This window comes from Gossypium raimondii, chromosome 9 (genome assembly GCF_025698545.1).
Source record: "Gossypium raimondii isolate GPD5lz chromosome 9, ASM2569854v1, whole genome shotgun sequence".
Taxonomy (NCBI): domain Eukaryota; kingdom Viridiplantae; phylum Streptophyta; class Magnoliopsida; order Malvales; family Malvaceae; genus Gossypium; species Gossypium raimondii.
In genome coordinates, this window is record NC_068573.1 from 15567653 (window position 1) to 15578170 (window position 10518).

Consider the following 10518-nt stretch of genomic DNA (forward strand, 5'->3'; position numbering starts at 1 on the left):
ATGAGTCTTTAGAGTACAAAAGACCTAAATTTTGAGTATCTCTAATGTATCTACAGATTCTCTTCATGGTTTGTAAATTTGATTCCTTAGGACACGATTGATATCTAGCACACAAGCATACACTAAAACCATGTTTGGTTGGGTGTATTGGCATAGCCATTACACCCCTAATCGTGGGCCCCACTCAATACATTGTTTGGTTGGGTGTATTAGCCTAATACGGGTCTATTACATTACTGATCTAATCCCCAAATTCCACCAATTTCCAATCCCTTCCTTGTGCTTAGTTTAGGTCCAGATTGAGTTTTGGTCCCTGTTTTACCCTCCTGGTTCACGCTTCTGTCTTACCCAAAATCCACCGTCTTCTGTTTCTTCCTTCTACCTTTCTTCTCCACTCTCCTCACCTTTCTGTCTTACCTTTCTATCTCCACCGATTGACGCTTCTACCTTTCTGTCTTACCTCTCTTTGGCGTCACAACTGGACTTCGAACACCGATCAGAAAGCAGCCTCCTTCTCACGTTTTCCGTTCCTCTCCACTGGTGAAACTGTATTCTGTCCTTTGGAACCGGTAAGGAAGATACAACCTTATTTTTTATTTAAAAATATGTTTTCCCAATGATTATTGGATTCAATTTCATCCTTTGAATAGTTTTGTTTCTTGTTTTGGAGATTTAGAAATTGGATTAAAGGAAATAATGGAACACGGGTCTTTCACTGATAATAGTGCTGCCACTTTTTCTTTAACTGATGAGGATCATACCATAGCTAACACTGTTAGATTCACTTTGAATCAAGAGTCAGTTCACTCACCTCTATTTTTGGCTTTGATTCATGCTAGGTTTTCTTTGTTTTAAGTGATTGTATTGAAAGTGGAAGCTATCCTTTTTATGTTGTGCAGCCCAAGGGTTACATTCTGTGGCTATAGTATTCCTCATCCTTCAGAAGCTCGAGTTAATATTAGAGTTCAAACCACTGGTAAACTCAATATAACACTCTTTTTCAAGTACTTTGGTTGGGTTCAAGTTCCTTTAGTTGTTCTATGTGAAAATTTGCAGGTGATCCAGCAAGAGAGGTATTGAAAGATGCATGTCAAAATTTGATGTTGATGTGTAGGCATGTGAGGTGCACTTTTGACAAGGCTGTTGAAGATTTTAAAGCAAGCAATGCTGTGAAGGCTATGAAAATTGATTCACAAGACAGTAGTGGTGATGATTCAGAAGAGAGTGAATGAAAATGATTTCCTACCATCTATCTTTCACATCTTAAGACTATCATGTGGTCATTAGCTCAATCTGAATTACTTCTTTTTGTTATCATATCAAAAGCTTTTCGTTTGATATCTCACTTATCATCAACTATTTTCATTGGATTTGCAAACTAGAGTTGCCTATGCAAGCTATTCGGTTTACCTTGCTTGCAAAAACCTATTTATATTTAAGGAATGAGTTAGGGAGAATACAATAGCATGTTGTTAGCATCCACTATTTCAGGCTGTGGGGATTTTCTGTTTGGTTTCATCAAGTTCGAAGTTGTTTCTCCTGGCTTCGAGAAATGTGGTATGGATCTCCAACAGCGCTTTTGAACTCTAATTATCTTCTTGGGAGTGTCCTCAGCCTGCTTGCTAGCCTGCATTAAGCATCGATAAATACCAACTCAACCATTTTGTAATAGGTAACTGCAGAAATCATATCTATTCCTTGAGTTATCAATTACAAATTATGGGATTACTGTGCATATGCTCCACAATCAATTACAACAACAATACACAATATTCTTATGCACATTTCCGCACAAACTATAATATTTCATGTCTTCTACAATAAGATTGCCTCACGGTGGTTTGAGCACTTCTAAAACCAAAACAGAACCACACAATCAACTAACCAAATGATTGAGTTTCGGTTTGCATTTGTTTTCCAGAACCTATAAAATCTTTCACTGCTTGCTAGAAACCTCTGAAGTTATTTGAAATTGTGTTTAACTTCATTGGGCTCATTGCTTCGGTTGTCTCTTCCGGTACCAAATCATTATACATTTGTTTCTTCCATTGACAGAGCTCCTAACTCAACAAAAAACCAGTAGTTTTCCAACCAGTATGACACTGTCTACCAATATAAATATTTCCTCCTTAGTGATTATAGTGAGGGGCATATTTTTTGTCAATGTCTAGCTTTGATGCAACATACTAATATGGAAAATAAATAGAACAAAGAGGACATATGATAGGGCACTATGTGAAGATTGTTTTAAAAAGTATGATCTAGATGTAAGATATGTTTTTTTAATAGCTGCCATATCTTCCTTTACTAACTCAACTTTGTTGTTTAAATCAGTTTATTTCCCAATTGTTCAATTAAGAAAAATAATGTGCTATGTTAGTGCTGAGGCAATGGGACGTCGTCCATATACTTTGGGTGGAATTGCAATAATAATTTTATTGCTGCTGTAGTAGTTTGTATTGATGATCTTTTTTCCAGTTTCATGTTGTCCCTGAATTGTTCTCAAGTCATAGTACCATTACTTGTGTAATAGTTACATAAGTCATATATTATTATTCTGACCACTGTTGTTCCAGTAAATTGATGTTCTATGCGGAATTTTGTAGGTATTGGACTGTTAGCTACCGATTTGCTCCAGACATAAATCGTTGGCAAGCTGAAGCTGTAGTTGCAATTTAGAAGGTTTGGTAACTTATCAAACCTTCTAAACTAAAGAAAAATTGTAAGACATATATATGTTCTGTTTTTTTTTTATGTTTTCTCCATAGTAATGTTTGGAGAGTTATATTTTGCAAGTGGTGATGTAGTAAGTTGATTTTATTGGTATATTTAATTTGAATTTGGGATCAATTTCTTAAGTTGATGTAGTTCAAAATTTTAATCGAATTTTTAAAATTGGAACATTAGATATAATCAAGTAAAGAACTTGATTAAAAACAAATATTCAATATATTAAAATTGGATCAAGAGATATAATACAATGAATAAATTGTAAGGTGATTAAAATTGAATGAATAAATTAGAAAATTTTATTAAAATAAAACTAATTAAATGTGTATATTCATATACACGCATTAATTAAAATATTTTAAATAATTAAAATAAAAATATTATTTTAATAATATTACATATATATCGACTTTTGAACCAAGTGGCAACTACTTGATACAAAATAAAAAGGTAATTAATAAGGTGCTCATTCATAATTTTTTCCCCACGAATGAATGATGTTATTTGCAAACAAAAGCAGATCCTCAAAAATCTTCTCCCAAATTTTTGTGCCATTGATATAAATATAAACCGGTTAATGGGGTATATTAATATATAAAAGGAAATGAGTATATAAATTCATATAAGAATATTGATTATTAAGAATTTTATTAAATTATATATTTTAATTATAATATATTTAATAATAATTATGTTAAAATATGATTAAATTATTTATTATTGATATTAATAATCTTATTAAAATTTAATAACAATAACAATAATTAGTTACCTAAACAAATTTATGCTAAGGGTATTCTAGTCATTTTAGTTTTTTCCATTATGCTATTATACCTCCATTCCATTCAACCAAACACAAGAATACTATTACGCTTCTATTCCATTACATTCAACCAAACAATTGATTTGCTATTACGCCTCTATTCCATTACGTCTCTATTCCAATACAGCGAACCAAACGTGCCCTAAAAATAATGTCGGGTCAAATCATTGACCTATATAATTTTAAATCAACACATTTACCTTCCTCATATTTGTCAAGCTTTGTAGAAGAGCTCATTGGAGTAGCTTGTGGTTTGAGAGTGTCCATCCCAAACTTTTTCAGCATGTCCCTTGTGTACTTATCTTGATTGATGAAGATACCATCTTTTCTTTGCTTGATTTGGAGGCCGAAGAAGAAATTTAGTTCTCCCATCATGCTCATCTCAAACTTACCTTACATTAGCTAAATTCTTGACAAAGAATATCATTAGTAGAACCAAAAACAATATCATCAATATAGATTTGAACTGCTGATAAATCTTTGTCTTTTCTATTAATAAAAAGTGATGTATCAACCTTCCCTTTACAAAAATATTTTTCAATAAGAAAATTTGATAATCTTTCATACCAAGCTCTAGGAGCTTGTTTCAAACCATATAATGCTTTTGAAAGTTTGAAAACATGGTTCAAAAATTTTGGATCTTCAAAACTGGGTGGTTGTTCAACATACACTTCTTCATTTATAAAACCATTTAGAAATGCACTTTTTATATCCATTTGATATAATTTAAAATTATTAAAGCATGTCAAAACTTAGAGCATTCTAATGGCTCCCATCCTAGCTACGAGAGCATATGTTTCATTATAATCTATTCTTTCCTCTTAAGTGTATCCTTGAGCAACAAGTCTAGCCTTGTTCCTCACTATGTTACCACTCTCATCTAGTTTGTTCTTAAACACTCAGTTAGTACCTATAGTAGATTTATCACTAGGTCAATCAACTAGGGTCCATACTTCATTTCTCTTAAATTGATTTAACTCCTCTTGCATGGCCAAAATCCAATATTCATCATTTAATGCTTCATTGATATTTTTAGGCTCAATGCATGAGATAAATGCAACGTACTTGCAAGTATTTCTAAGAGAAGATCTAGTAATTATCCCTTGGGATGGATCTCCCAAAATCATACCATCCTTCACATAGTTGAAATCTCTTGGATGAGTGACTTCCCTTTCCTCAATTGAAAGTTCTTCTAGAGCATCTTTTATTTGTTCTTGAATTTTGTCATTTGATGATTGATTCTTTTTAATGAAAAATTCTGCATCATCATCATCAACATAAAACTCCTTTCTAGAAGGAGGATTAGAGTCACAAAAAATAAAATGTATAGACTCTTCTACTACTAAAGTTCTTTTGTTAAAGACTCGATAAGCTTTAGAATTTAAAGAATAACCAAGAAAAATTCATTCATCACTTTTCGCATCAAATTTACCAAAATTATCTTTCTCATTGTTTAAAACAAAACATTTGCATCCAAAGGGATGAAAATAACACTTTCTATTTTTGAATAGTTCATATGTAGTTTTCTTTAAAATAAGCCTAATCATCACTTTATTAATCACATAGCAAGTCGTGTTTGTGGTTTCTACCCAAAAATATTTTGGTAAATTATTTTCAAAAAGCATGGTTTTAGCCATTTCCTCTAAAGTTTTATTTTTCCTCTCAACAACTCCATTTTGTTAAGGGGTTCTAGGTGCAAAAAAATTATGGCTAATTCCATTTGAGTTGCAAAAATTTTCAAAGCCAAGATTTTGAAATTTGGTTCCATGGTCACTTCTAATACTAGTGATAAAGTAAAATTTTTCATTTTGGTTCATTTTTAAAAATATGATGAATTTTTCTAAAGCTTTATCTTTAGTACTTAAGAAAAGAACCCAAGTAAATCTAGAATAGTCATCAACAAGCACAAAAGCATATTGTTTTCCACCCAAGCTAGATGTCTTAATTGGACCAAACAAGTGTATGTGAATTAGTTGAAGAACTCTACTAGTTGATACATCATTTATAGGTTTAAAAGGAACTCTTTTATGTTTACCCTTAATACAAGCATCACAAACATTATTCACATCAAAGTCAATTTTATGTAATCCTTTTACTAAGTCATTTTTAACTAGTTTATACGATATGCTGATGCTAGCATGTCTTAGTTTTCTATGTCATAACAAAGAGCTATTTTTATTTTTAGTAATAAGACATAAGCTAGAGTTATGCATATCATCTAAATGCACCATATATATATTTTTTGTCCTATGTCCTACAAGCATAATCTTATTAGACGCAATGTCAATAACTTTACAACTTTTAGACTCAAATATGACATTGAAACCTTTATCACATAATTGAATCATACTTAAAAGATTATGATTAAGACCGTTGACATACAAGACATTCAATAATGATAGAAGAGTTTTTACCAATGGAGCCTATCCTTCAAATTTTTTTGTAGAGTTGTCACTAAATGAAGCTTCTCTTCCACTTTTTGGCTTCAAATTGATAAAGTGACTCTTGTCACCGGTCATGTGTCTTGAGCATCCACTATCGAGGTACCATAAGTTTTTCTTTGAGTAACCCACCTCAAAGTAATGCTTTTTTTCCTACAAACATAGAATTAAGATTTGATTTTTGGTATTCAGATTCTTTGAGATCATTTTGACTTGGTTAAAAATATTTTCACTTGATTTTAAAATTATTTCAAAATTTTCTAAGAGTTTCTTATAAGTATTCAAATTTTATTTCTTTGATTCAAATTTAAAAAGTATTATGTCAAATTAAGCTTATATTCAAAAACACTTTTAATTTGTTATATCAAAATCTTTTATCAAATAAAGCTTAGTTTAACACTTGGGTTACAAAATAGACCCGGAGATGGGGGATTGCAGTTCTTATCAATAGTCAAGTTCACTAACGATGTTTGACATGTTTAACCCATCCTTACCCCAGTACTACACCCCTCCCAAGTAAACGTTTGTGACTAACAATTTTGCGAGTTTGCTTAGTACACCTCGGGGATTACCTATGGGTGATGACACTGTAGTTTCGAGTGAGATGGACATTGATGGTTGGGAGCACCCACAATGTGAAGGCCACCACAGTGATACACCCCATGGACAACCCTGTCAAACCATAGATTTTAATGGTTTTAATTCAAATAACTTGGTTTATTATAACGTTCCGTTTATTTAAAATTTGACATATTTTATTCCAAGCTAAAATTTGTCTCATGTTAATGAAATGTTTGAAACAAGTTCATGCAAATATACGTGCGCATCAAGTTCATCAAGTTCATTCAAATATTTTACAAGTTCATGAAAAAAATTGAAGTTGATACAAGAATGAAAATTCAATAAAAATATATACATAATACAAATATTGTAAATAATTGAAGTTGATACAAGAATGAAAATTCAATAAAAAACAGTACATAATGCAAATATATGTGAATAACAAGTTGATACAAGAATGAAAATTCAATAAAAAACATATGCATAATGTAAATATATGTAAATAAATGAAGTTGACACAATAATGAAAATTCAATAAAAAACAAATACATCATGCAAACATATGTAAATAATTGAATTTGATACAAGAATGAAAATTCAATACATAATTTACATTCTATTCAGCCAAGACGACTCTCCTAAGTGGTAGTTTCGAAGTGGGCATTTGCTTATATTATAACCCACTGATGTGCACACTCCATAATGTTTAGTGTCAACCCTTTCCTTTATGCCCATGTCATTTCTTATCCGAGTGACATGTGGGCAACCTCTGGGCTTCCTACGGAGATTGCAGTTTGGGACCAACTCAAAATTTGGTGGGGGAACTTCTCACATTGACACTTTTCGCATTGTTGGAAACTTGTTTCCCCAAATACGTAACGTGCGTTCCAGTGTGTATACCTCATTGATATATTGTTTGACATTGCTAAAGGCATCAGTGCATGCTACAATGACGTATGCACATGGGTAATGAAATGTATGGAATTTCCCACAATTGCATCGCCTGTTTAGAAGATTAACTACATATGACCTAGGCAGGATAACCGATCAACAGTCGATGGTCTATGTCACCCAAAATGTTTCATAATATCGAGAATATAATTGAATGTTCATGGCCGTCACTTATCGGCTGTTGACCATCATTGCCTTGCTAACCGCCTCAACGTGCACAAACCCCACATTCATTTGATTTACTTATGTAAGCCCCATTCTCGGCATCACTATGGCTATCGGGTAGGAAGTAGCTGTACATCTTTTCCCAATTGTATAGGAACGTTTGAAATATGTTGACGACACCTAAATTAACAAAGCACTCAATCCCCGTGTTGGAAAAATGGCTTTGGAAAATACAACGAAAAATAAATTAAGGGAAAAACCAGAATTTTAAAATTTTTTTCCAAAACGAGATCTTGGTTGTAATATCTAAAGTAATAAACACTTAATGAAAATTGTACCTTTTCGATTTGTCTAGGATGAACACTTCGATCAAGTAGTCTTCTTCGCTATTCTCAACCTCACATCTGCCGAGTGTGGGGTTGCTTCGAATAAGAAAAAATTCACAAAAATTACTAGTGGGGTAATTTTGTAATTTCTCCAAACTTTTGGGTCAAGTTGTAAATAAAAAAATATCTCTAGAAATTTTCTGGAATAATTTCTTCAAAGAATTTTCTTTCTACAACTCTCTCTTGAGTTCAAGTGTGTATAAATAATGACCCAAGGCTTTCTTTATATAGGAGAGTTTTGAGAGTTCAACTATGACTAAACTTAATCACTTTAATATTAAATTAGTAAATTCATATAATATTTATCAAGATAAATAATAGATTAAATTTAATATTAAATCTTATTAAAATAATAGAATGTTTATCTACAAGATAAACATTAAATTAAATTTAATATTAAGATAATTACTTTAATATTAAATTAATAAAATACTATTAAGATAAGTATTAAATTATAATATTATTTTTGGAATAATTAATTTGAAATAAAATTCTCTGGTAGAGTCACAGTAGGAGTGTAACTCCTCCACTACTTAACCACCGATGACAAACCACCGTCGGCCACCGAAACGCTGCCGTTGCAGTCGCCGGCACTGCCATGTCCGATTTGGCAACTGCGACACTCTTACGGCATCCCAAGCCAGTTCGATTATTGTCGATTCGATCTAGGTCATTGACGACCCAACCGATCCGATTTAGCCACCGGTTGGACCTTCAGCCCAGTTTCACATACCGAGCTCGGTTCGACCAGTTATTGGGTCTTGGTCTTGATTTCGGGCTCCCAAGCCCAATTTATGATCTCAGGTCCTATTTTCAAATTCAATTACCCATTGGGCCAATTATCTGACTTGAAAATTGACTTCCAAAAATATTATATTAATTTTAATTGATTTGATTAATTTAATTTTACTTGATCAAAATTAATTTTTCCAAAAATCACTTAGATTTTCCAAATTAAATTTAGATTATATACTGAAGTAAGTCATCTTTATCACAATGTAAACGTTCTTTACAATGCCACTTTTCTTCATTTTGAACTTTAGACAATCAATGAGCTAATATCTGCTTGTCACAATTTCGCTATGCATGTAAAATATAAAAGACATAATAGTGAAATGTGAAATTAACGTTATTTATTTATTCATCATTCAAATAAATAGAAAATAGTTACATGTTTACTACAATATGGAAACATTTCCCAACAATCTCCCACTTGCCCTAGTGAAGTAAGTGTTTCATGTTTCGTATTCCCATATCCTCGATGTGTTTGTTAAAACTCTTAGGTACAAGTGTCTTAGTAAATGGATCTGCAAGGTTATCTTCAAAAGTTTCTTTCATCACATGTACAATTCCTTCGCCTATCGTCTCTCGTATCAAGTGATACTTCCAATCAATGTGTTTCGTACTCTTATGACTTCTCATTTCCTTGGTATTTGCTATTGCAACACTGTTATCATAATATAGTGTTATAGATTTTCCCATATTAGAAATAACTTCAAGTTCGGTTGAGAATTTTCGAAGCCATATTGCTTATTTCGTTGCTTCAGAAGCAGCCACATACTCGACCTCCATAGTAGAGTCAGCAGTGCAAGTTTGTTTTGCACTTCTCCATACTATGGCTCCAAGGCCTAGAACGAATACATTTCCCGACATCAATTTCCTCAAATCTTTACAGGTTTAGAAGTCTGAGTCTGTGTATCCAACAGGAGTAAGGTCCTCCCTATAATACACAAGCATATAATCCCTGGTTCTTTTAAGATACCTTAATATATGCTTTACAACTTGCCAATGCCTGAGACCTGGATTCGTCTGATATCGACTAACCATTCCTACTGCAAAACAAATATCTGGACATGTGCAAAGCATCGCATACATAAGGCTTCCAACTACCAAAGTATATGGAACCTTACTCATATGCTCTCTTTCTTCCGTTGTATTAAGATAGTAATCTAAAGAAATATGAAAACCTGATGCAGTCGGCTGAACGTCTAGCTTTGCATGTTCATTTCAAAAAATTCCAGTACCTTATCAATGTATGAATCTTGGATATTGCTATCATTTTATTCTTTCGATCCCTAAGGATTCAAATTCCAAGAATATAACTAGTTTGACCCAAGTCCTTCATGCTAATTTGTTGAGCTAACCATAATTTAACCGATGATAGTTCTCCTACATCATTTTTGATAAGTAGAATATCATCGACACATAAAATGAGAAGTACGACCTTTTTGTCCTTTATACACTTATAAAGACAAGGTTCATCAACATTTTGCTCAAATAAAAAAGTCTTGATCGTTTGGTCAAATATTTTATCCCATGAGTGGGACGCCTACTTAAGACTGTAAATGGATCTTAGCAGTTTGCAAACTTTTTACTCCTTTCTTTTGACAACATAGCTAGTGGGTTGAGCCATGTAAATGGTCTCATCAAGATAGCTATTCAATAATGTTGTCTTGACATC

General features: G+C 32.5%; 1 protein-coding gene across 1 annotated transcript; it reads left to right on the forward strand.

Moving 5' to 3' along the window:
- Window positions 1–568: 568 nt before the first annotated feature.
- On the forward strand, window positions 569–1666 carry LOC105798517 (uncharacterized). The gene is made up of 3 exons (XM_012628615.2): window positions 569–797; window positions 900–976; window positions 1057–1666. The coding sequence occupies exons 1-3, from the start codon at window positions 697–699 to the stop codon at window positions 1230–1232; spliced, it is 354 nt and encodes a 117-aa protein (XP_012484069.1). The 5' UTR covers window positions 569–696; the 3' UTR covers window positions 1233–1666.
- Window positions 1667–10518: the final 8852 nt, after the last annotated feature.

Bases quoted from the DNA above. Each gene is read 5' to 3' on its own strand.
- LOC105798517 (XM_012628615.2), top strand. From the start codon at position 697: ATGGAACACGGGTCTTTCACTGATAATAGTGCTGCCACTTTTTCTTTA. The intron at 798-899 runs GTCAGTTCACTC...TATGTTGTGCAG, and splicing joins AGATTCACTTTGAATCAAGA to CCCAAGGGTTACATTCTGTG. The intron at 977-1,056 runs GTAAACTCAATA...GAAAATTTGCAG, and splicing joins TATTAGAGTTCAAACCACTG to GTGATCCAGCAAGAGAGGTA.